At 44.1% G+C, this 26,977-nt stretch overlaps 2 protein-coding genes across 3 annotated transcripts in view; one reads left to right on the forward strand and one right to left on the reverse strand.

Annotated features, from left to right (window-relative positions):
* The first annotated feature begins 5,946 nt into the window (after nt 1-5,946).
* RfC3 (replication factor C subunit RfC3) lies at nt 5,947-19,448 on the forward strand. Of its 2 annotated transcripts, XM_065218904.1 has the most exons (5): nt 5,947-6,140; nt 6,228-6,678; nt 6,745-6,959; nt 7,026-7,259; nt 19,427-19,448. In XM_065218904.1, exons 1-4 carry the CDS (start codon nt 6,044-6,046, stop codon nt 7,253-7,255), a joined length of 993 nt encoding a protein of 330 aa, XP_065074976.1. In that variant the 5' UTR covers nt 5,947-6,043; the 3' UTR covers nt 7,256-7,259; nt 19,427-19,448. The 2 variants fall into 2 exon arrangements, with proteins under 2 accessions (XP_065074976.1, XP_065074975.1); XM_065218903.1 differs by lacking the exon at nt 19,427-19,448 and having other exon boundaries at nt 7,026-7,293.
* Nucleotides 17,607-26,977, reverse strand: part of LOC135698775 (coactosin-like protein) — a 67,874-nt gene continuing 58,503 nt past the window's right edge. The window contains exons 2-3 of the mRNA XM_065218913.1: nt 17,947-18,270; nt 17,607-17,886 (exon numbers count right to left, since the gene is read on the reverse strand). Of these exons, the coding sequence (XP_065074985.1) occupies nt 17,770-17,886; nt 17,947-18,270 (441 nt within the window). The 3' untranslated portion in view covers nt 17,607-17,769. The remainder of the gene's footprint in view (nt 17,887-17,946; nt 18,271-26,977) is intronic.

Genomic DNA, 26,977 nt, shown 5'->3' on the forward strand with positions numbered 1-26,977 from the left:
TAAGAGTGGAAATTGTTGATTCCACGCCGAACGGTAGAGATAATTTCGAGTGCGAGAAGGCAGGAAAGGGGAAGAAAAGAAGAAGCTGATAGTGCCAAAAATATAGCGGCAAACAGTAGTGTGTGAGTGAGCACCCTAAAGGAATACAGAGTAAAGCGGTGGTGAAATTCTGTTAGACGAAGAGAGTAGAAAGAGAAGCAAAAAGAAAAGGGTGAAAGATTGCGGCAGCGGTTTTAATGCAGCGACAACCGATAGTAGGAGAGTGAGTGCCACATATGTGTTTCATCTTCTCGTAGTAGGGGTTAAAAGAGAAAAAGAAGGAGAAGAACAGTGAAGTCCGACCGCAACGCGGTCCGCAAGAAAATAGTTTCCCTAGAAGCCCTTCAATTTAGTGAAGAGGAAGAAAGTGCTGAGTGGTTGCGATGATGCGCGTTGGTGTCGGCCAAATGTTGTAAAGGATCGTGATCGGATTTACCGGGAAATACCGATTGGAGCTTATGGCCATTAAGGACAGGTAAGTAGTTGGTTCATCAAGGTAAGATAAATTAATAAACATATAAAGTATCCGTTCGATTTTGGTAACACGTCCTCAGTATATTTAAACTGCTTGTGCTCTGCAGTTATATTATTAAATTCTGTTCAATAATTTTCTTAGATTTTCAGTAAAATTGTGGAGCTTTAAACGTCACCTGCAGGCCTGTTCTGCGAGTAGTATGGCTCTCTGTCGCTAGTAGGGTGACGGGGGTCGCCTCGTGTGAGGTGACTCTTCATTTGATTGCACGGAGAGTCACCCCACTAGAGCGTGACTTTTGTTGACTCATTGGTGGTGGAGATTCACACGACTCACGGAATAGGTCAGATGATAAGATTTGCATTTATTAAAGATTTTGAAAAGCTAAGAAGGCAAAATTGTGTTGACAAAATCTAACGGGTAATGCCGATATAAATATATATATATACACATTATATGCAAAGGGGAGGGATGGGACCACCAGGGCACCGGATTGAAGCGATTTGGATGGGGAGAGTGGAATTGCCAACTCCCTGTCATTAACATTTCGTGAATTGACGGCGGGCTCTTCTCCCCACTCATTGGGACGTTCCCTCGTATGATGGCTTGTTCTACATCGGGTTGTAGGATTTTATCATTGGAAGGCGATTCTCCTGATCCCGCGGATTGCGCGTAAGTGTATCTGCTTACGGGTCCGCCCCTCCGTTTTTGGCCCTTCTTACAATGGTAAATTGAATACAACCAGGTATCGTACTTGATCAAGTCATACTTGGAGGATGATCCACTGTCTAATGGCTGTGCCTTGCAACAATGAGTGGTATCCTTTACATACATACATATACATACATACATAAATTCAACAATCGACTAAATTTCCAATAGCAACCAAAAATATCCATTAGTAGCTTGTGCCAACAACCTACATCAACCAAAATCTTTGCATCAAGACTATAAATGTGGTTCTGGACGAAAGAAGTGTTCGATTTGTTCTCGTTCCAATGATGAAAAGGTAAAATCATTGTGTCATGTATGTCTTAAAGCTACATGTAAGAAACATAAATCGGAAGAAAAGGGGTACTATTTTTGCTATTATGCTGTTGGGCTTGCGTACACTGTTGAATAAGAAAAACAGTTAAAATCATAAGAATTAAAACATGTCTAGTACAACTTCTTAATTCTATTGAATCAGCATAGGGATGAAATTAAATACTGTCTCAATTCCATAATTTACTTTAGGTGTAACAGCATTCCTGGGAATATCGGATCGTGTCTGTGATAGCAAATTTGAACTCTTAATATGGTCATTACGGATGGAGTTTCGTAAAAAAATTAAGTTTGTTATGTCACACGAGGGGTTCTGGTTCTTATTGGGAGTTGGATATCCACCCGGGGGGACAATTTAATGGGAATGTGGACTGTCTAAGACCATTATTAGCCGTGCAGAATCATGAAGTTTGATATGTCGCACGAAGGATTTTGGTTCTTGTCGATAATTGAAAATATACCCGGGAACACCCGAACATGCCAGGGAGGGCCAATGGGATCGTGGGCTCTCAAAAAGACCATTACTGGCCGAGTTCAGCAGAATCATAAAGTTTTATATGTCGCATGACGTATTTTGGTTCTTGTGGAGAATCGGTCACTTGCCCGGGGACACAGGAACATGCCCGAGAGGGCTAGTGTGACCAAGCGGTGAACACTCGTGTTTATTTCAGTTACCGTGGGGAAGTAATTTGTGATTAGCCCCGGTCCCTTTTAAATTGTATCATTATTTATGTTCGGTCCTTATATTTGAAATGACGTTTCACATTCATCTAGTGATGGCCGATTTTCATTCGAATAATCGATTAACGAACCGAACAATAAAATATTTGTAATCGGTTATATCATGCCGATATAAGCATTAACTTCTTCAGAGGATCATCACCGATCGTTTCAAACAAGTTTTGCACTCTCATTGGTGGAAAAAATGACAGGACAGCCAACAAAAAATAATCGATTAGTTGTTAATCGAGTAATTAAAAAATGGGACATCTCTGATTTTGGTGTCATTGTTTTGATAAAAAAGCGCGCAAAATTTCATCTCTACCAAGGGGGCAGCTAAACCACAAAATTACCTTGCATACTGGGGGTATTCATTCGATGAAAGGGACCGTGAAAGAGGACACTAAAATTGAAAGTTTTTCTTCCGACAGTTTCATCTTAGTATTCATCTTTGGTGTGACCGTTGAGTCTCATTAAGGCCATTACCAGCCAAAATTTGGAAAATCATGAATTTTGATATGTCACACGATGGGTTTTTGGTTCTTGTTGAGAATTGGCCACTTCTCCGGGGGCACCGGAACATGTCTGGGAGGGCTAGTGTGACCATGGACTCTCAATAAGGCCATTACTGGCCAAGATTTGTAAAATCATGTTGTTTGATATGTCGCATGATGGGTTTTGGTTCTTTTTGAGAATTGGCCACTTCCCCGGGGGCACCGGAACATGTCTAGGAGGGCTAGTGTTACCATGAACTCTCAATAAGGCCATTACTGGCCAAGATTTGTAAAATCATGAAGTTTGATATGTCGCATGATGGGTTTTGGTTCTTGTTGAGAATTGGCCACTTCCCCGGGGCACCGGAACATTTCCGGGATGCCCAATGTGATTGTGAACCGTCGGAATAGCTGCCACTGGTCCAATTATATCGTTTGAGAAAAAAACATGATGTTCATCGTGTGTATACTTATTACAGAACAATAAAGCCGAATGCCGACCAAAAGTGACCCCAACGGGAACCAGAATAACTCCGGAACCATGAATTGATCAAAATATTTTCAGATGTATTCAAAAACTTCAATCGATTCCCGACAAAATACAATTTTTTGTAAAGAAAAATATTGAGAAATTATGTTTTTAGAGCTAATTGAATTTTGAAATCTATGCATATTTAGACGTTAGGCACGCAAAGGTTAACATAATTTTCTATTGTAATTCTGTTTTCGTTCACAGCCACCAAATTAAATTCGTTATTTCTTAGGTTGAACCAGGTAGCACAAACAAACATGCCTTTCATTGTCGCATTCTCCGATGCTTTGACAGGGGCGTGATCCAGGATATAGTTCATTGCCCTGCCAACACCTCGGCAGTATTGAAATCCGACTACATTTCCAATCACGAACCGATCGTTGCATGTGAATTGGCACCAATCACAAATGTAGATTTCCTCGTAGGTCCCGGGAGATGTATGTTTATAGGGTCTATGTATTCTGAAGTCTTAACAGCGGTAGCGATACAATCTATCAGAGCTTACATTATCCTTAACGTAGGAAAAGTGCCTGTGAAATTTTTGTTTCACGGGCCAATAACGAAAGGGTCTAACGGTACGCTGGGGGAAATTTAAGTACATTTCTCGTTGTACATTAATGGAGTTAATGTACTTAATTTATGCGACTTGTAATTAAAGCTGAAATTTGTACTTAAAAGTAATTAAATCAATAAATTTCCGACGCTCGTAATTAAAGTAATTAATCATGTAGTTAACTGTAATTATTGTACTTAAAAAAGGCTTGCGTAGGAGTTAAAGGTTATTGCGTGCCCCTCGGTATAAAACTGAGTGGTGCGAAGTGAAATTTTCTTCATGTTGGTAGTGTTGAAATAAACGTTTCATCACCGTCGGTTGGTAGAGAGAAGTGTCAAACGGCTTTTTGTACAGAGCCGATTCGTGACTTTGTGATTGTTTGTTGACATTGTTCATAGCTGGAGTTTTTACGGAGTGGAATAAAATTCAGAATGAAGTGTTTTGCTCACCTTTGCAATTATAAAGATGGACACGACGAAAAGCGAAGCCTATTCAGGTTTCCCAAGGATTCAGCAGTACGAAAAGAGTGGCTCAGTTTCTGTGAGGTGGATCTCAATTTTCAAATCAAACCCAGTGACCGGTTGTGCAGTATTCATTTTGATAAAAATTGTGTAAAACATCTGAATTCAGTTGCTTATCGTGATAAAAATGCAATTCCTACACTGCGAACATATGATGATGGTCCATTTATCAGTGAAACAATTGACGAAAGTGATAAAGTTGTTAACGATGAAGATTGGCGATCGCCGGAACTGGAAAATATTGCAAAGCAAAAGTGAGACATTTTCACTTAAATGTTGAAATTAACACAGTACCCCTGGTATTTGGGAAACCATCCGTGTTTTACTGAGAAGAATGAAACATCGTTGGTTCAACTTGCAATTGTCACGGCACCGTTTAAGATTATAGCGTACTTTAAAATTGTTAACACCTGCAAGTAAAAACTCCAGTATAAAACAACTATTATTCATGAGGGAGTTCGTGGCGTAGTAGGCTACACGTTCGCTTCTCAAGCGGATGGTCATGGGTTCAATTCCCAGACCCCCCCCCCCCCAACTTTGAGCACCGGTGTTGAGTGGTAAGCATAGTTGCCTCTCACCCCAGTATGGCCTGGGTTCAGTCCCAATCGGCGCCCTGGGATTTTCTGAGGCATAAAATCCCTGATCCTCCATTCACCGTGCCCTTGCAAATCAAATTCTTAAGCGTTTGTGAAATAGTGAATTACACTCCATTTATGTTTCTGATCATTTCTAAACAAAGTTAAATGAAATTCTACATGTTCGGTAAATGAATACCGTGCATGTAAATGAAATGGTGACATAGCACGGTGAATGGGGACCATGTCATGATCCGAAAAAAAAACCCCAAACTATTTATTCTTGTTCAGAAGACATTGATTTCATATTTTTTCTTGAGTTAAAATAAATAATAAAGCAGTTTGACGTTGGTAGCGAGAATGGATGAATGGATCATCTTGTTAAAATACGAGAGCCTTGGACCGCACCAAATCTCCTTAAATGCATGGTGAATGATACTTTACGGTACTCTCAGGGGTTTTTTTCAGCGCAGGAGTCTACTTTGGTCCAAAATACGCAATAATACTGTTATTTTTAATTGTTTGAGTCGTTTCGAATCAAGTTTTTAAAAAGATCAAAAACATTACTGAAAAATATTTAGTTTTTATTTTGGACGATAACAATACTTCTATCTATTTCAACGAACCACAATGATAAAAAAGTGGTTCGATTTTGAGGTCCGTCTTCGCACCACTCAGGTATAAAACAACTAGAAAAATCGAGTTTAAACTGGAATGTTGGCATCACTGCACCATTGACGAGTGCACGGATGGATTTGAGTTCACTCACTCGACAAAAAGTGACACAACAGCGGGGCCCTGTTTACTAAAAATGAACACATGTGTTCATTTTTAGTAAACAGGGCCCCGCTGTTGTGTCACTTTTTGTCGAGTGAGTGAACTCAAATTCATCCGTGCACTCGTTAATAGGGATGCTAGAAATGAACTGTAATGAACCCATCAACTGTCATTTGACGCATCATTTGGCGCAAAGCACGTACCACCGTCCGCCGCAGGAAATCTCAAAACAAATCGATTTGCGTCCTACTCGTTGTGTTTCAATCGCATAATTTTAGTTGAATTTCCCGTGTCGGTGCCAAGAAAATACCTCAAAATGCAAAACGACGGCAAGTCAAAACTTCCCTGGGTGGAGAAGTACCGCCCGGCAACTCTGAACGATCTCATTTCGCACGAAGAAATCATCTCCACAAGTAAGTAACTTATAGGATGTTCAATGTTTATACACATGATATTGTGGCTAATATTTTCTCACCGTTTGCACCCGCGTCCCTCCGCAGTCCATAAATTCATCCAGGAGGACCAGCTGCCGCACCTGCTATTCTACGGTCCACCGGGTACGGGTAAAACCAGTACGATCCTGGCCTGTGCCCGACAGCTATACAAACCGCAAACGTTCAACCAGATGGTACTGGAACTGAATGCTTCCGATGACCGTGGTATCAATATCGTTCGGGGCCAGGTTCTGAACTTTGCATCCACCCGAACGATTTTCAGCGGAGGGTTCAAGCTGATCATCCTGGACGAAGCCGATGCCATGACCAACGATGCACAGAATGCGTTGAGGAGAATCATCGAAAAGTACACCGATAATGTGCGGTTCTGTATCATCTGCAACTACCTGAGCAAGATCATTCCGGCGCTGCAGTCGCGTTGTACGCGTTTCCGGTTTGCTCCACTGTCGGCGGATCAAATTTTGCCAAGGCTGCAGCACGTCATCGATGCGGAAGGGTAATTTGCCTTTTGAATGTGGAGTTGAGAATTGGTGGATTATTTGTTTCTGGGATTTTATTTTAGAATCAAAGTTTCCGATGATGGTAAGAAAGCATTGATGACGCTGGCCGGAGGTGACATGCGAAAGGTACTCAACGTGCTGCAGAGTACCTGGATGGCGTACAAGGATGTCACCGAAGATAATGTGTACACTTGCGTGGGACATCCGCTGAAGAGTGACATCACCAATATCGTGAACTGGCTGCTGAACGTGGAGAGCTTCAAGGAAACCTACGAAAGTGAGTCGTGGGAGGGTTGTTGTTTGAGAGGAAACTTTACTAACGACACATTTTGTACAATTTCAGAAATCCAAGAACTGAAAACCAACAAAGGTCTCGCGCTGGAGGATATTCTCACCGAGATTCATCTGTACGTGCACCGGATGGAGCTGCCCCCGCGGGTTCTGTCCCAGCTGATGATCAAGATGGCAGCCCTCGAGGAGCGGCTGGCAGGCGGTTGTGTGGAGAAACCGCAGATGGCATCGTTGATTGCGGCGTTCCAGATTGCCCGAGATCAGGTCATCGTCGAGGGTTAGACCGGTAAGTGTGAATAAAAGTTTTTTGTATAAAAAAATTAAGCGGTTGAATCGAGGCGGAATAGAAGCGAAAGAATACCACTTTCTTTTTGGCAGTATGAGTAGGGGCAGTGAACCAATTTTCCGAAATTTATCCAATACAGTGCAGTAAAAGGTTGTATTTGCTAGCAAAAGCAACATCAAACACATCGATGAATGTTAACCCCGGCGAGCTATTAACAAATTAATTTAAGTGCTGTCATACTGTCAAGTGTCATACTGCCGTACTCTAACGGAACTATCGACAAGATCATACTCTAGCTAATAAATTATCAAACTAAAGCTTCATCTTACGATAGCATTTCCAACCAACTCTGAAAATCGTATACTTTGCGTATGAAGTAACATAAAAACATTTTGAATGTGACAACTCTAGGCGGGAGTAGCCGTCAACAATGTTGATGATGGTACAGCACGCAACAACCACCCTACTGCTTTCTCTCTGAGATGACAAGAGGAGCAACACAATAGTTAGGTAAAGAAGAATTGCATTATAACACATCATCGACTGGAAATGCTCTCGGCAACGTGAGGCTTTAAGTAGTGATCAAACGTCGCTAGAACTATTCCACGGCCGCAGACAGTAATGAGTAAAGGCGGGCGCACACTTTTTGCCTGTAGATTTGAAGACACACTTCAAATCTATTGCTACTGCTATCTACTGCTACCCTACTGCTGATCTCTGCTATTTGCAGTCGATTTGTGTGTTTCTACAAATGTCTAGTACAAGGATTTAATTCCTTAGATTTTTTTCTCTCTGTATTAGTTTGTGTTTGTCTTGTCCCTCCGTTTCCATGAGTCTCATCGTTGCCCACGTCACCACAACCGGTCGCACGCCAGACGAATCTAGAACCGCACTATTGTTCATACTGGCGACAACGCTCTGATAAGACAACGAAACCTCATCCCCAAGCTCCTCCTCTGATCCTATCCTTCGACAATGTAACCCTCTAACCTCGGGTAATCCGCGAGTATTCAGACCAACTCCTACTAGACATAGAAATAAGTGTGTGTTACAAACAATGAACAATGGATTATCGGCTCCGTAAAACTATCGTGATTAAGCTTTCCAAATAAGCGAACTAGATAGAATAGGTGCAACTGTACATCACTAGAACTATACTCTGAAAAATGTTCAAGTCCGATTTACGTGAAAACATAGGTGGAAGAAGAGAATGTCTCCGGAATTTGAAGCCGATCTTTTACGGATCCTGGAGACCCAAGGTCGACTTCTCGAAGCACTTACAAGTTACCAAAACGCAGTGGTATAAGCAGCTCAAGCAGTGCAAAACGACGGAAATGGGAACGGTAATCTACAGCCAAGCCAGCAGCATCCGGTTGAACCGCACCGCCAGAACCAAAGTGAGTTCCTAATCGAGTAATTGGAAGCACAGAATTTTGCTACGATGTGGAAGCTGGAGTTACCTTCGAAGCCTAGTTTGCCAAATACGATGATCTGTTCGCTGAAGATGCTCGAAATCTGGATGGACCAGCCAAGGTCAGACTCCTGCTAACTGCGCAACCTCAATACTGTGGCTCACAAGAAATACCTTCTGAAGAAGCCGAAGGAAGGTGATTTCGACGACACCGTCAATACATTGACGTCCGTCTTTGGAAAACACACATCGCTTTTGAATTAAATATATATCAGTGCTTATAGGTCCAGAAGAATCAATGAGACGATTACTTTACCTACGCTGGATTCGTGAATAAGAAGTGCGAGGAGTTTGAGCTGAACGGTATCAACGCGGACCAGTTCAAGTGCTTGCTTTTTTTTTGTGTTCTGATTTCATCAAGAGATACAGATATTCGAACGTCCCTGTTGTCCAAGATCGAGAGTGCCAATCTTGTTGTGTCGATGAATCTACGTACGTTAGCCGAGGAATGCCGGCTACTCCTGAATCTCAAGAGGGACGGGAAACAAGCCAATCCGAAACTCCGAATTTGCCGTGTTGGAGATACGGGGAAATGCATTATTCAAATAATTGCACGTTTATCCAGCATGAGTGCATATCTTGCAAGAAAGTCGGTCACAGGGAAGGATACTGTACTTGATTCAACTCCAAATCTTCTCCGAAGAAAAAAAAGCGCAATCAGACAACAGCGCGAAGGCTCAGGAAATCTACTCCGTGAACCAAGTCAGCATCGCAGTTAGAAGGAAATTTTTTACTGTTGAACTAAACGGAATACCAACGAGACTACAGTCGATCAGTGTGATTTCAGCTGACGTCTACAAGCTATTGGGTAACCCGACTGGTGAAGAGAAGAGAAGCTGAACCTAACATCGAATCCAGCAGATGTCAATAAGGTTAGTAGAGGCAAGGCTGTCTTTCGGTGCAAATTCTGCGGAGATCGCCATGAATTTTCCAAAGGAAGCTGTCCTGCCTAAGGGAAACGCTGTCACAAGTGCAACGGCAAGAACCACTTTGGAAAAGTGTGCAAGGCTAACAGCAAACCGAAGCATCGAAGATCTCGACGAGTGAAGGAGGTGAAGGACGGATCCAGCGATTCCAACGGCGAAACTTCATCTGAGAGCGACGTTTCATCGGAAGAGGAGTATGAGATCGGGAAGATTTTTGACAATTCTGATCAGGGCGGAAGTGTCCTGGCTAAATTAGACCTAAAGTTTGCAAACGTTTGGAAGTCCATCACTTGCGAAGTCGACACAGGTGCTAATACAAGTCTGATTGGATTCTCAACCCTGGTAAAGCTCTGCGGAATAGACAATCCTCCATTGCTACCTTCCAAGCTACGTCTTCAAAGTTTCGGGGTAGTCCAATCAAAGTGTTGGGTCAGGTCAAGATTCCATGTCGACGCAAAGGTAGGAGATATCGATTGGTCCTGCAGGTAGTGGATGTCGATCACCGTCCGCTGCTTTCTGCAAAAGCTACTAAACCTGCAGCGCTACAGTTTATCCATAGTTAACGTAACCGGCAAAGACAATGTAGTCGCCGATGCTCTCTCTTGAGCCCCGGTGATTATCAGCGAACCAGAGGACGAATACATTTTGAAGCCGACCAGCTACCTGTACATCTCTGATCAACGTCTGAGTGATATAATACAGAAAACGGTGAAGGATCCATCGATGCAGCAAATTGTCAACTACATCTGTCATGGTTGGCCGACGATGCTCGATAAAGTTCTCGACATTTTTGGATTTTATTACAACTACCGATATGAATTGAGCACGGTTGATGGTTGATGATTCTGCGAAATGACCGGATTGTTGTATCATACACGTTGCGACGCAAGTTGATCAAATGCTGTCATGTTAACCATGGCGGTGTGGAGGCAACATTGAAGTTGGCCAGGGCAAATCTCTTCTGGCCTGGTATGAGTACCCAAATAAAAGACGTCGTGAAGGAATGTATGGTTTGCGCAAAGTACGCTGCTTCTCAACCAAACCCTCCAATGATGAGCCACAGCATTCCGGTATTTCCTTTCCAACTGGTGAGTATGGATGTATTTCTCGCGGAGTTTCGAGGTCGCAAGCAGAAGTTTCTCGTCTCAGTCGACCACTACTCCGACTACTTCGAGGTCGATCTTTTGGAAGATTTGACTCCGGACTTCGTTATTCGAGAGTGCAAACTGAATTTTGCTCCGTCACGGTGTGCCACAGACGGTATTGACGGATAATGGCACCAACTTTATCAACCGCAAGATGGTCCAGTTTGCGAAAGATTGGGATTTTGAGCACATCACGTCATCACATCACCAGCAAGCAAATGGAAAGTCAGAAGCGGCGGTGAAAATAGCCAAGCGGATGATGAAGAAATGTGAGGACGCAGGAGAAGATTTCTGGTTCGCCCTTCTTCACTGGCGCAATGTACCGAACAAGATTGGCTCCAGTCCAGCAGCTCGTCTTTTCTCGCGCTCTACACGATGCAGTGTTCCCTCTTCGGTGGCGAATTTACTTCCAAAAGTGGTGAAGAATGTACCTGAAGCTATTGAAAAACAGCGTAAACGGTCCAAGTTTAACTATGATGTAAAATCTCGCAAGCTACCTGATCTGCAGGTGGGTTCTCCCGTGTTTGCTCAGGTGAATCCGGAGGAAACGAAAATATGGACGCCAGGAGTAATATCAGGCCAGCTGAGTGACCGCTCGTACTTAGTCAACGTTTCTGGCGCGGAGTACCGGCGAAGCTTGGTTCATTTGAAGCCACGGTACGGAAGCACGGAGGACAATACCAGATCAACGATTCGATCGGATCAGCATTTTCTCAATAAATCCGATATTGCTGCTACTACAAATTCGACTGCTGTTTCTGCCACTCCGAAGGAAATCGAAGGTCTCCCAGCGAGCTGTTATATAGATGAAAACACACCGCCTTGCGATTCAGTCGTCTTCATCGTCAGTGGCAGTTCCGGAAGTAACGTCTGATCGATCGTCTGATACAGCAGCGCGAGTTCATGTGTCTGAGCCACGCGTCGAGAAACCAGCCAACCAACCGGTTGTTCCCAGTGTTCCTAGTTCAACACTTACCCGATCCAGACGTGAAACGCGCATGCCGCGCAAGTTTAATGATTATGATTTGAGTTTCAAATCAATATTGTATTTCCTTTTAAAGTGGGGAGGATGTTGCAATATTGGTACACCCCTCGTACTCTACGACGACATGCAGAATGGGTACGAGCGAAGTGAGAGGTTTATGTGAGACAGTCCGTCGCGTGGTTAAGTTCGCTTATAATAAAATTCTCGTAAATCCTACTATAGAGTGTTTTAATAATAACGAGAACACTAATAATCAGAACTTTTTATTTTATGTCTTCATACAGTTCTTGTCACTTAAAAGAACAATCTTTTTTCTTCCTCACCAAGCGCAGTGACAGCTAACGACGTGTAGCGATGCACACCAGGGTTGTCAATCTGGGGTGGTAGCATCTCTCCCTTTAATTCAAGCCAATGATGTAGTCTTCCAAGTGTTTCGGAAGCCGACGCTCTCTGGCTGGTCTGGGAGCTTTCTGACACTGGTCACTCCATACAGACTTCCTGTCCTTTTTGAGAAGATCATCCAGCGGGTGCCGGTTCCGGCATTTTGGCTATTGAAGTTACCTTTTCAGGATCAGATTTAATACCGTTGGCATTGATTATGAAACCTAAGTACCGGATTTCTTCTTTGTAGAAGTTACACTTTTCCGTTCGTAGACGGAATCCATACTCTTGGATGCGAGTAAATAGTGTCTCCAATATACGATCATGTTCTTCTCTGTTCTTACTGTGGATAAGGAAATCTCCCAAAAAACAATCCACATCTTCCAATCCTGCAATCATCTTGCTCATCAACTGCTGGGAGGCTCCAGGTGCCGATTTCACACCAGGGGGCATGTGGTTGAATTGATCGTCTAACTCGACTTGGAGATAGGCATCTGATAAATCAATAATGCTGAACACTTTGCTTCCCGAGAGCTTGGAGAAAATGTCTTCGGGTGTTGGTAGTGGAAAGTGATGGTTCGAGTACCGCGTTCAACCCTGTAGAGTAGTCGGCGCAGACTCGAATTTTTCCTCCCGGCTTCCTAACCGAGACAATTGGGGTTGCCCCGTAATAAAAATCTACCGGCTGGATGATGTTTAGCCTTTGCAATCTGTCTAATTCTTCTTCAACTTTTGGAATGGTACCGGTCGTTTCAGCCTGAAAACCGGGTGCGCTTCGGGTTTCAGGTAGAGTTTCACCTTGGTTTTCGTGCAATGTCCGAGGGAATCGCTAAAATCTTCGGGAAACCGGGTGAGGTACCAGTTGGCTGAATCGAATGAATTGGAACAATTTACCTGACTACAGATAGTAGTCAACGGCTTCGTCCAAACATCGAAAGCATTCATGAAGTCCAGACCGAGCAAGTTCGGACCCTTTACACAGGTTCCGTGTTGCTGCTCTGTACCAATCTGCATTTCACAAGCAAACTCTCCTGGTAGAGGCAACTGCTAGCCCGATGCAGTTGTTGCCCTGTGTTCCGTTCGCGAAAGAGTATGTGATCCACATTTCCTCCAGTTTTGCTCGGAGATAACGGTAATGTCCGAGCCGCAGTCAAGTTGAAGCTTCACGTTGATCCGGGTTGATACGTATACTTCCGCTTACTGTGAACTTGGTTTACCGAATGGATCCTGTTTGCTTGACTTTGCTTCTTCTTGGTTTTCTTCTGCTGCTGTTCTTTTTTTTTTTTTCCTTTATTTAACGTCGGTCTCTGTTCCGCAATCTAGTGCCAATCACCGACGGACATCGATTGCCATCCATTGACGGCAATCGAATGTGCAAGGAAGGCAGCTTCCACATCTGCGTAGGATATCGTACCCATTCATAACACACATGGGCCGGGACCAACGGCTTTACTTCCCTTCCGAAGGAAGACGTGACCAGAGATTTTTATGCCTCAGAAAAATCCCACCGACCTCGGCTGGGATTGAACCCAGACCCATTGGGGTGTTAGAAAGTAGTCACGCTTACAACTACACCACCGGCGCCTGCAACTGCTGCTGTTGTTGAGTTGCTTGTTTGTTGTCACCGTCGTTTTTGACCGTTCGGTTGAAACAACTGCAGTAGCCTTCTTTGTGTCCCAGCCACGTTCGCGGATGTGGTTTGTGTAGGAACAATCTTTGACAAAATGCATTGCCCCACACTGCCAGCAGGGTGAACGAGGAACGAATGCATTAGTCGAGCCGGCTTTCGGTTGTGACGTAATTATCCGCATCATGTGACGTAATTATCCGCATCACTTTTGACTACCCGTAGGCAATCGTAAAGACCTAAACGCAATGTGGGCGGAAGCGGAACGAAAATGGAAAGTTTGACAGTTGTCACAAATGACTTCAAGATGCCTAACCGAAGTCGATTTGGTTCTTACAGGTTCTAACTAGTTTTCAATCCGACAAGTTGGCTTACTCAGATCGGGCTTTTCCGCTACCGCTGCTGTTCCGCTTCCGCTTCTGCACTACTTGATAGAAGGTAAATTCGCGTGGATGTTGCGGTCGGAGGTAGTTTGCAAACTTCTCATGAACTGGTACGCTCAAACTGCGCAACAGTAGACATATTTTCGCAGCGTCGTCCAGCTCTCTACCGTCTGCTCTGAAAAGGTCTTCGTATTTGTTGGACATTGATTGCCGATGACAGTGATTCGACAATCTGTTCAGCGCTCCGCTTTTGATGAGCTACTGATGCCGCCTGCTAAATGAAAAGACGCTCCAGAATATGCAAAAACTGCTTGTTTTGCACCACCATTTGCCTAAACAGCTGCTGTGAGGAGACCTCCTAGAACCCCGGAAAATCGTCATTTTCTCCGCCTTCTGCCATATTCCTCCCGGTTTTCGATGACGATTCTTTAGCGGCGATCCTCGTCGCCAAATAAGTTGTGCTTTCAATAACTTTAAAAACTACTTTTCATGCTAATAATCGAAACTCTTTATTTTATGTCTTCATACAGTTCTTGTCACTTAAAAAAACAATATTTTTTCTCCCTCGCCAAGCGCAGTGACAGCTGACGGCGTATAACCATAGAGGTAACTCTAAGACTAGAAGGTCCCGAAATAACGTGCTCAACTTTTTGGCTCAGCTCTGGTACTCTCTTCCGTCCCAAGCTAATCGATGCACCTCTCGAAACATAAGAACAACCAATAACCCCTCATTTTATCTGTCAAAATTTCATAGCGAATCAAAACAAATATAGCGTAGTACTAGAATTTCGACTAGAATGGGGTGCGTTAATCGTTTGCTTGGGACCAATAGGCTAGTCAAGTAGTGAGCCAATTTAAAATCGTTAGTTTCGTATTGATTGTTGGTATAACGATGCACACCAGGGTTGTCACTCTGGGGTGGTAGCACCTGGTGTCAAGCCGATTTTTCGTCAAAAGCGACCAGTATCGTAAGCTTCCGCTGAGAAAGTTGAAGCTGAATTGGACCGTCTACAAAGAGGATTCATATCACCGGGCTCTTATTCTGAGTCGGTCCGTACGCAAGCCCAACGGCAGAGTAAGACTATTCCACTGGAGTGAATGATGCGCTGGAGCCTAATCACCATTCCGTTGCCCTTGCCTCAAGATATTTTCGCTAAACTGGCCGAAAAGAAGATTTTCACACATATCCATTTATCGGATGCCTATCGGTAGTCAAAGTCTTCCATTCGTTAGTCATTTCAGGTGGATTAGAACAGGTTTAGGTGGGCGTTGACCAGATTTGGATTTTTCAGATGTAATCCTGGATAGGACCATGTCATTGAACGTCGCGTGAAAGTGGAACTTAATGAAGGCCTAAGTACTTTTTCGTAGTTTTTAGTTTTCGGATTTGAAAGATCGTCGGTTACAGTGGCCTGCTTACTGAGCAGAAAAACGCGGTCCCAGGTCCTTACATATCAAAGAGATTTATGGTAAAATCGCTTGTGTATCGTGTATTTAGCGAAACTCGTTGTTGTCGTTGGTTCCGGGTTTGAATGGATACACAAATTTGAGCAACGGTAATATGTGATATGAGGGGCTCGGTGGCCTTAGAGCAACCGTTTTCGCTTACTGAGCAGAACATCATGAGTCTAATCTCAGGCCCATCCACATTCAAGATTCGTCAATCGTTTTATTTGTTAATATGACTAAATGGTAATAACAGCAACTCGGTGATTAAAAAGGTGCTCGTCTGCCTAGTGGCAAACGTTTTTGCTTACTGAGCAGAAGACCGTGGGTTTAGTACAAGCTCCTTCGCGTTATATGATCGTTAGGACATCAATTCAGCTTATTGTTTACCAAAACGAACCCTGCTGCAAACCCAACCCTCTTATCCAACATCCCAGTGATTCCTCGTGGAAGTGCAGAGGTGTTCTCGGCTTCCATCAAAGCGAGTGTCATGTCAAGACAATCCTTCCCATTCCTTTCTTGACCTGTGTTCGGGCGCACCGGCGCTGGTATTACCTAATTTAAGATCACCAGTTTTTACAAATTGAGGATGATTGCTAGTCCCAAGCATCGTCTATTGGTTCTCTGTGTAATTACAGCTGATCTGGCAGTAACAGAGTAGCAACCGTGGGTGGTCAATCAAGCTCAAGCTCAGATCCATTCATCGGATGCCTATCTTCTGGTAGATGTCTGCAAGGATTCGAGGAAGATGCTGACAATTAACACGCACAAGGGTATTTCCCAGTTCAATCGTTTATAAACGGGAGTCAAGATAGCACCTGGTGAATTGTTGACAGGACGGTTGCGAGCTTGGAGGATTTGAGCTGTTACCTGGAAGACATCATTTTGGCAAGCAGCTCACTGGAGGAGCACATCGACCAGCTTGATCGCCTGTTGCATCGCATCGCAACGTATTATAATATTTTCTGAACATACCAAAATGAACGCCAAAATGTATGCATTTATCAGCAAGTCCATGAATTTTCACTTTTAAACTACTGTTGAGGGAGGCAGAATCTATCTAAGATGCAGGTGAGACTTTGTATTGCTGTTTTGAGATGCGTGCATGCTGTTTATATGGAAAGAAGATGAATGATTTATATGCGAGAAATGAAGGATGATTTTCATAGATCATAGAATCATAGAGATTTCGATTTCGATGCGGCACCCCACTCTGTTATAACCTCTTATAACATTGCAGGATGAGTCGGATGTTATTGCGCGAATCAGAATGCCACTGTTATTGAAATCGACGGATACCCAAGGAGTTTTGGTGCTATCTTAGACGAAATGCAAACGCACCGACGTATTTTAATTTTTTGAAAATTTTCCGGGTATATTTATTCCGTCAAAATCACGACGCATTACTCTTCGCAACTTGCCCTTACTAGCACACACACAATCGTTGTTTTGCTTCAATGCTCCATATCTATACAACTGATAAAAAATAAGTTCAAAAAAGAAATCTGATTTCGGTGTTTGCTTTCTTTTTCGCCGTCATTTTGGGGGATTGCATTTGTTTGTGTTTTTTCTCTCCTTCTCTCCTTCTTCTTGTTACGATTCCATTATGTATTTATATACGCGTTAACTAACATTGTTTTCTCGTTCGCATTGGGCCTTATTATGCTGACACGCTCACGACCACCGGGCGAAATAGCGATCCAATAGCAGTTGTTTTCTTTTTCTTTTGCATTATACTTAATAACTAGATCAATTAGTATGATAATATTGCAGTTTTTGTTTTCCAATATTCATTTCATGCTTATACTCATTGATTATGGTGTCATCATCGCTATGATGGAGGGGAGTGTAGGAGGGGGGTTATAGTTATTCGGATCTGTAAACAGACTTCCAAAAGAAGATTTTGCAATACAAGCTTTCTGAAAGTGTTTTTCAAAATCACAATTTCGAATAAATAAACGAAAGGGGGGGGGGGGGGACGCATAAATAGGAATGAGGGGATAGGGAAGGGGCGGTTAAGACCACTTCTGCAACTGTTCTTACTTCTAGTTTTAGTGGGAGTGTGTGTGATTGTTTCGTTGCAGAATTTCACAGGACAAAGAATAGGGGGAAGGTTGAGGGTTGATAATCCTAAACAAGCGGTTCTCTACAGTTCGCGAATGCCGGTTCCGTAGTTTGCTCCGCCGGCTTTGTTCAGGTGTTCTTTGAACATCATTAGGTCTAGATCGTTGCTCGATTCCACCTGTAGTTCCACGGCAAAGTTCTGCGAATGAAAACGAATTGGTTCAGTGTGTAAAATTTGAAGGGGCTTTGTGCAACTTACATTGATCACATCCTTAATAATCGACTTATCGGTAGACATTTTGGCCCGCTGCATCACTCCGACCTCGGGTCCGATCCAGGTGACGAACATGAACTTGCTGCGCTTGGACATCTCGTCGCCCATCTGTATCCGAATGTAGCCGAAGGCCCGTTCGTTGTCCGCGAACTGGGCGCAAAACTCGTCGAAACCCATACCCTTCTCCGAGCAGACGATTTTGAGACCGTCAAATTTGAACACCGCCCACTCGTTGTCGGTCAGGTTGGACCGGACGTCCTCGTACGCTTCCCGAATCGAATCCTTGTCCAGGGAGGTGGGGAGGGCCATCTGTAACAATGTAAAGAGGGAAAAAGGGAGCGTGTGTGAGAAATGTGGGTCAGTGTAAAACTATGGTCACTCTCGAGTGACTGCAAACGAAAGTAATAGTGTAGATAAAAGTACAGGCATTCGCATATTGCGCAATCGTGATGGATGGAAATCAGCCAAGTGTGCACTGGATGCACGCCATTCGGACACACCTACTGCGATGGAAAAGGCGGCGCGACGGCGGTGGTCATTCGAGGAAAATTCTTCCGTGATGGTTACGAAAGTGAAAAGCGGTGCCTTAACTTAACTTTCGTTTGCTCATCGATCCAGGCCTTAATTGGCATAAAATGGCAGACCGCAATTTCCAGTCCATTGATCGGCGTAAGTACACTTAAATATGAACAATATTTTTCGCACGCAGTTGGCTTTGGTTTTAGCGGTTTTCAAACGCTTGTGGACGGTCAATTTGTCAGTTGGATTAAGCAAATATGGCTGCTCGGTAAGCCACGTGTTCGCGGTTGTCCGCGCTAGACATCAAACGCGTCTGCTCGCCGTTGGAAACATAACCAATGCATGCATAACCTCAACGCCCGAGGAGGAGAGCACGGACGGACGGATGGTGATTGGAGTAAACGTGGTGGTGGAAGATGACGCCGTCGGCGCCGATGAAGAGATGGAAAAACGGAGCAAAAATTGGCGAAGAATTCCAACCATTAACCGTTAGTTGAGCAGCGTGTTGATTCGAAAAGAAAAACGGGGATTGTTTGGCATGATATGCGTGTTAGAGCACGGCACGTCATGGAGATTATGACGAAAAGAAAAGGAAAACAACCGGGAGGGGGAAGAAGTCTTGGGCGTGTCCATCTGTTTGTTTGTCCGGAAAAACACACCGGACGGTAAGCGATCGCAAAGCAAGCCAGGTCAAAAAACTCCAATTCGAATCGATTTGATTTGACATTTTCATAAGATAGATATCGCGCAGTACTAGATTGGCGATCGTGTTGAGCTCAATTTTGATTACCGTTTTATGAGTGGTTTATCGATTTGCTTGATTACTCATCTACCTTTCGTTCTCATGGATCTTTTTGATGACTTTCCACAAGCACAATGGAAACAATTAGATTTTATTCAACCGATTTATATCGCTAATGACGTTTCTTTATGTTTTTCGTTTCAGATTTCCATTCGGGTAATTTGGAGGTAAGTGGGCTTTGTTGAATCCCGTAAACCTAAGGTCATTGCTTCTTCAGATTTCGAAATACACGGCAAGCGAGCGTGAATTCCCTACGGAAATGCACACGTTGCAGTTGATCTTGAAATTCCCTGGGCGCTCTCGGCGAACTTCCATGCGACCCTGAACCTCTGCGCCAGCGCAGGCCGGGTTCTTAGTCACTCTCACTCTCGTCGGCGTCATCCATCGCTTAGGCCGTGTGCTTGTGTGTGTACTACGCGTACATTAAGTTGTCCAGCTATGCCAATATGTGCAAGAAAACGAAAACAAACACAGCATCGGTTGCCGCTATAGGTTCTGTGAGGGAGAATGCACGCGTTGGAATTGTGAAGAAACGCATTCGGATTAAATGTTGGATGCGAGCAAAAAATATTTGCATATTTGCCTGCACACGTATGCCTTCCCCTAATAGCATATAATGGCAGGGTGTTAAATTCTCTAAGGACAGAGAGAACGACAATTTATGGGACTGCAAGGCGTCATTCTCGCCACCATCGTTTTGTCGATTGTTTTTGTTTGGTCGACGTTTTGACGGATGTGGATTCTTTGTTATTTGTACTAAGCCGGGCATGACGCATCTCTCCCTGCATCAGCCAGCCAGCCTGCGTGCAATTCTACCTTTCGCTTTTGTTTCTGCTGCTAATGATGGGAAGATGCGTAAGATTGTATTTCTCCGGCGGCGGCGGTATGATTAATGGACGTTTGATCTATTAAACGCGAACCATCGTAATCTAGTACTGCGCTGATCGAAGGGGTATCGCGATTTCGTGGTGAACGTGACTTTTTCGCGGTGTGTCAGCGGTCACGGGTTTATGATGTTACGTTCATCTGTATAAACATTCGCGTTTTTCTTGCTGTGTTGCTCAAATTGCTTATAAACAGATAGTTGGTTTTGAAGTTGTATTTCGTAAACGTATCAACTTCTAGCAGCAATGACATTGAGTTCTACGATGGGTGGCCCAGAAAGTAACAACACAGTTTGATATTGAAATCAAAACATTTTTTTTCTTAAGGAAGTTGGTTTATGTTTGCATGTATTTACATGTTCCTTTTAGTATACTTTTGCAATTAGATGTGATGAATTAACTCCGCGATTTCGTTAATCTTACGCTAGTGCCAGGCTTTTCATCTGACGCTGTCCAAAAGCTCTTACGCAACGTCTTTTCGAATGTTTTGGACATATTTGTCTAGTCTCTTTTAGTTTTTTTTTTCAATTTATTTCGCTTATATGAAGCTTTTTGTTGATAATCAGGAGGATAACTTGATTTTTGGTGATTTTCACACAAAATTATATCATACACACTGAAGCAAAACGTCACGTAATCGCCATTAGAGAAATCCTTTAAATCCTTTGAATTTAAATGAAGATATCGCTTTGGGGCTGTTCATAAATGTAGTAGGCCTTGCCTGACTGTCATAAGTTAGAGATTGATTCTTTATCCGACCACCAACCAAGATAGACGTAATAAATAGTAGCTCTTAACAACAGCTTGTTTTACTTGTTGGCCTTGGTTACGGATATAACAATTGGCGACGAGGAAAATTTTGGAAGCACCTCGAACCTCGAAGCAAGAAACCTCAAGCAAGAAAATGTCTGACGAGGATCTTCGGAACACCATCCTGCAGCTAACGAATCTCATCACGAGGCAGCAGCAGCAGATTGAAAACCTGGAAAATCGGGGAAATCCGACTGCTGGCAGTGAGAAGATTGTTTCTCGCAACCAGAATAATCCTGCCTCAAAAAAAAAAAAAAAACCAAAAAGTGCCGAAAACGCCATTTTGGAAGTGTGGTGACCAGCACTATGTTCGTGAGTGTCCGTTCGTTTCGCACACCTGTTCCAAATGCAAGCAACAAGGACACAAGGAAGGTTATTGCAGCAGCAACAAGAATGCGCCGTCGAAACCGTTCAAACAGGCCAAATCCAAAGAGAACGTGAAGACAAAAAGCATCTACACGGTTCGCAACATCGGAAGCAAGCGGAAGTTCATCCCGGTCGAGCTCAATGGTGTAGCAGTCAAACTTCAACACGACTCGGCGTCCGACATCACCATAATCTCAGAAGAAACATGGATCAGCATCGGACAGCCACCCACTCAACCGACGGAAGAATCTGCAGTTACAGCTTCTGGTGGCAATCTCAACCTTCTCGCTGAGTTCCAGACCGAGATCACCATCAAGAATGTTAACAAGACTGGTCGCATTTTCATCTCAAGCAGCGCTGAACTCAACGTTCTAGGAATCGAAACTATGGATCTGTTCGATTTGTGGTCTGTGCCGATAAGCAGCTTGGTCAACGTCGTACACCAACGTTCTGATCAGTTCACCAATCAACTCAAGCAACAGTTTCCGGAAGTTTTTCGAAGCACGCTGGGTAGATGTACAAAAGCGCAAGTGAAGTTGTACCTCAAGCCTGACGCACGTCCTGCATATTGCTCGAAACGACCAGTAGAATACTACTCACGGTCAACACGCATCGCGGACTGTTCCAGTATAACCGACTACCCCCCGGAGTCAAGTCGGCAACCGGCGCTTGAGTCAAGCCGTATTTGGACGACATCCTCATCGCTGGTCGCACCAAGCAGGAACACGATTGCAGTCTCTACGCTGTTCTCGAGCAGATCCGTGAGTATGGCTTTCACCTACGCCTCGAAAAATCTCGTTTCGCACTCTCCCAGATCAAGTTTCTCGGACACATCGTGGATAAGGACGGTATTCGTCCTGACCCTTCAAAAACAGAAGCCATTTCCAAGATGCAGTCTCCGAAGGATGTCCAGCAACTCCGTTCCTACCTCGGTGCTGTCAACTACTATGGTAGATTCGTTAAGCAGATGAAGCAACTCAGGGCTCTTCTGGACAGCCTCCTCAAGAAAGTTGCACGCTGGAACTGGACCAAGGATTGCCAGAAGTCTTTCGAGCAGCTCAAGGTCATTTTACTTTCCGACCTGCTGCTTACACACTACGACCCGTCCAAGGAAATCGTTGTTGCAGCAGATGCATCGAAGTACGGCCTTGGCGCTGTCATCATGCATCGATTCCCGACCGGTGAAGTGAAGGCAATTGCGCACGCCTCGCGCTCACTGACCCCAGCAGAGATGAACTACGCACAAGTGGAGAAGGAAGCATTGGCCCTGATATTCGCTGTCACCCGTTTCCACAAAATGCTGTATGGACGACACTTCCTCCTGCAAACCGATCATCAACCGCTACTCAAGGTTTTCGGCTCAAAGAAAGGTATTCCTGTTTACACAGCAAACCGTTTGCAGCGCTGGGCTTTGACACTTCTGCTGTACCATTTCGACATCCAACACGTTTCATCGACGAATTTTGGCTATGCAGATTTTCTATCCCGGCTAATGTCATCGCAGCATAGACCAGATGAGGATTACGTCATAGCCGCCGTGTGCGTCGAATCTGAAGCAAAAGCAATTCCAGTCACGCACCAGATGATTGTGGCTGAGACGCGAAAGGATCCAGTTCTTCAGCAAGTGGTGAATTTCCTTAACGAAGGTTGGCCAGCAAATGCGAAGCAAGTTGCTGATCCTGATGTCAAGAAGTTCTTCGCCAGACGAGATGGACTTCAAGTTGTCGACAACTGCGTTATGTTCGGCGATCGAATCGTCGTCCCATCAAAGTTTCGAAAGCGGATCGTTCGTCAACTGCATCGTGGACACCCAGGAATGGACCGAATGAAGTCTCTGGCCCGAAGTTACATCTACTGGCCTAACGTTGACGACGATGTGGAGCAATTTGTCCGTCAGTGCACTGCATGTGCTGAAGCAGCGAAGTCCCCGACAAAAGCATCCTTGGAGTCATGGCCTCTCCCGGACAAGCCATGGCAACGTGTCCATATCGATTTTGCTGGTCCGATCCATGGATACTACTATTTCCTAATTTCTATATTCCTTTCGGTGTATCGTTCAATCCCAAACCGAAACACACCGCAGTCGACGTCTCCAGCAGAAGCATTCCTCGGAAGACCAGTGCGCACCACTTTGGACCTACTGAAGAAACCTGTTCCTGTAACTGAAGCTGTCAAGAACCACAAACAAAACGAACAGTTCAATTGGCGGCATGGAGCAGTCAAGCGCGAGTTTGAAGAAGATGACCTGGTCTACGTTGAACAGCATCGCAGAAACGCCAAGTCCTGGATTCCTGGTCGAGTCATCGAACGGAAAGGTTCCGTCAACTATATCGTTGCACTGGACATGAACGGGAGACCGAAGCTGGTGAGGTCGCATGTAAACCAAATGCGCCCTCGTCACACTTTTGATGATCCAGAGCTAGCGACGCAGCAACTACCATGGGAAATCCTGCTTGATGAAATTCAAGATGAAGCTGTACCGTTGGATCCAGAAGTGCCATTCAATCACGATGTCCCTATTCCTGTTGGTTCCGTATCACTCGAAGCTGATGGTCAAGTGGTAAGTACGTCTGGCGAAAATCCTTTTTCGACAATCGATCATGAACCTGCTGCTCAAGATGGAGAACTTCAGTCCGCACAAAAGCCCGTGTCATCTGAAGCAGTTGGAGACTTTATTCGACGTTCTGTACGAGAATCAAGAATTCCAAGATGGCTCTCTTCCTATGACATTTTCTAAAAGAGGGAGATGTAGTAGGCCTAGATGTAGTAGGCCTTGCCTGACTGTCATAAGTTAGAGATTGATTCTTTATCCGACCACCAACCAAGATAGACGTAATAAATAGTAGCTCTTAACAAGAGCTTGTTTTACTTGTTGGCCTTGGTTACGGATGTAACAATAAACTATTAGCGAATTCGTTTAATATTCAGTTCCAACCTGGATCGGGTATCAAGATTGGGTCTGCTTGTTTTCTGACAAACGTCAGTTTGCTCGTTTGTTTTTAAAACCTAGCTCAGGTTGAGGTTCACACTGACAAAAAGTTCGGTTTCGCACTGGGTTGGAACTGGTGTTAACCCCGATAATAAACGAATTCGCTATATGTAGAAACTTTAGGGGAGAGAGGAACTTGGTGAGTGTCTATGGTTGATACAAATAAAAAATAATAATTATGGATTGCCTACGCATGGCAGGGGGGTCTAAAACATGGTTTCTCTGCATACTCCGTTTACTCCCTTTAAGAATATGCTTCTCATATTAGACGTCAATTTTGTTTGTAAACAAAGTAAGCCCAATTATATCCTGAGGCTTTCGAATAGCTTGAATATATTGGAAGAACCTGTGCCGGTGCCTGCTTACTACCAGCAAGAACTTACAGTTCCAGCTTTTCAGCTTTCAGTAGTTGTTCTTCCTCCTCAGCAGCCAGAGTTGTCACTTCAAAAGGATCATTGCTGAGCAAACAAGCTCGTAAATTTGTAGATTATTTCTGAGAATCCCTTGAATATTATTATTAATACAATTTCAAAACACTCCAACAATTTCGAGGTATCCATCCTAAAATCCGCTAAGAATTCACTGAAACTTCCTCGTTTCTATTACATAGAGCGTAATGAGATGATATCGATATCAAGTTGAGGTGATGATCACATTACGTTGACTTGATATAGTTTGTCATTTATGACAGTGGGAAAAAAGAACAACTTTGTTATTGTTTGCATGTGCAGCATCAGGGATTTAAGTTTGCTGTGGAAACCTATCCTGACAGTGGTGTCGGGTGGAAGCTTTCCGTACGAAGTCCGTACCGAGGAGATCCGGATACTTTTGACCAATAAGTGTCGGAATATTTGCTGCCGCCTGGCCAGTTCCATATCATACAATTGGAAAGCTGTTCAACGCTGAATTTTCACTTTTAAAACGATGGCTTCCTGGATCAGGACATTGCGTCGATTTTGCAGGCTATAAAGGACAGTCGGAGCAAGGTAAAGAAAGCCCACATGGACATTCTTTAAATGCGGATATTTTTAGTATCATCGAACGTCTGAGGCGGAAACAACATGGGCAGCGCTCAGCACCAGCACAGTTGGATCACGCTCGCGAGAAATCTCTTGTTCACAGACTTTCACCTTGATGTTGATGACTTCCCATCGGGAGAGCTTCTTGATTTCCTCCTACGGTACCTGAACAGTCGACACAAAACGGCGTCCGTTCTAGTGACGGGATGTTTTGGTTGGAATTTGCTATATAATTTGTTCGGCGGGCACACTCCGAAGGCGATCACCACCGTGAAACCTTCCATTAGTTGGCGACAGTTGAATGAAGCCAATCCGATGGTATTGGTTGCGGAAGAACTTCGTCTCGGGTAGGTGGGTCAGGAGATTTAGAATAGTTGCTTGAAACTGCCAATTCGGATTTTTTAAATGTTTTGATTGACTCGACGAAAAAGTGACATTTAAAGCCAAAAAATAGCGACCAGCTGTATCGTGGCCTGGTTGCCAGTCACTGCTTTTCAGGATTTTATCAAGTACACTACATGGTATGAGCTATATCAAGAACTATTCATGATATAGATTGACAGATCTTTTGTATGGGATATCACGTAAAGCGCTGGCCAGACTGAGCAGTTATAACATGTTATAAAGGTTGTCAAATATTTGCAACACAGAAACCACCATCAAGATAGCGCTATAACATGTTATAACTCTGTAGTCTGAACGTACTATAATATAGAACATGATATAGCTGCTATATATCACGAATCACTCTATATCACTTGTTGGAGATCAGTAAGCCATGAAGCGAGATCGGAGAAAATTTTCATTTCCCCTAACAACCATTGTTAATTGAAGATCAATAAAAAAATTGTTACCCCGTTAATTTGACTGTGTGTTTGATTCCTCTACACAGTTTTATAAGAAACTGTGTCCAAGAGTTCAAGACCAAGCGTGTGAAGAAGATTCCGTTCCGTCTTCAGGTGAGCGAACTGTCGGCGTGAGTCCGAACCAGCCGCCTGAAACATTGGTCCTTCTGTCCCGTCCTCAGGTGAGCGAACTGTCGGCGTGAGTCCGAACCAGCCGCCTGAAACATTGGTCCTTCTGTCCCGTCCTCAGGTGAGCGAACTGTCGGCGTGAGTCCGAACCAGCCGCCTGAAACATTGGTCCTTCTGGCCCGTCCTCAGGTGAGCGAACTGTCGGCGTGAGTCCGAACCAGCCGCCTGAAACATTGGTCCTTCTGTCCCGTCCTCAGGTGAGCGAACTGTCGGCGTGAGTCCGAACCAGTCGCCTGAAACATTGGTCCTTCTGTCCCGTCCTCAGGTGAGCGAACTGTCGGCGTGAGTCCGAACCAGCCGCCTGAAACATTGGTCCTTCTGTCCCGTCCTCAGGTGAGCGAACTGTCGGCGTGAGTCCGAACCAGCCGCCTGAAACATCACTTGATGCAGAGCGTAATGAGGTATTATAAAATCAGCCTTTAGAATTTCCATACAGTTAACCTCAGAATTGTCATGTAATTCTGCCCATAATTATCCTGGAGCTCTCCGCTAAATTCACTTAGAATTCTCTAGAAATTCTTCACGATATTCCCATGGAATTATTCTCGAAACACTCATAGAACTCTTCTCAGAATTCCTTTGGAATCCGTTGG

Source organism: Ochlerotatus camptorhynchus, unplaced genomic scaffold (assembly GCF_037179485.1).
Source record: "Ochlerotatus camptorhynchus isolate MF236.1 unplaced genomic scaffold, CSIRO-AGI_Acam_v1.1 ptg000094l, whole genome shotgun sequence".
Taxonomy (NCBI): domain Eukaryota; kingdom Metazoa; phylum Arthropoda; class Insecta; order Diptera; family Culicidae; genus Ochlerotatus; species Ochlerotatus camptorhynchus.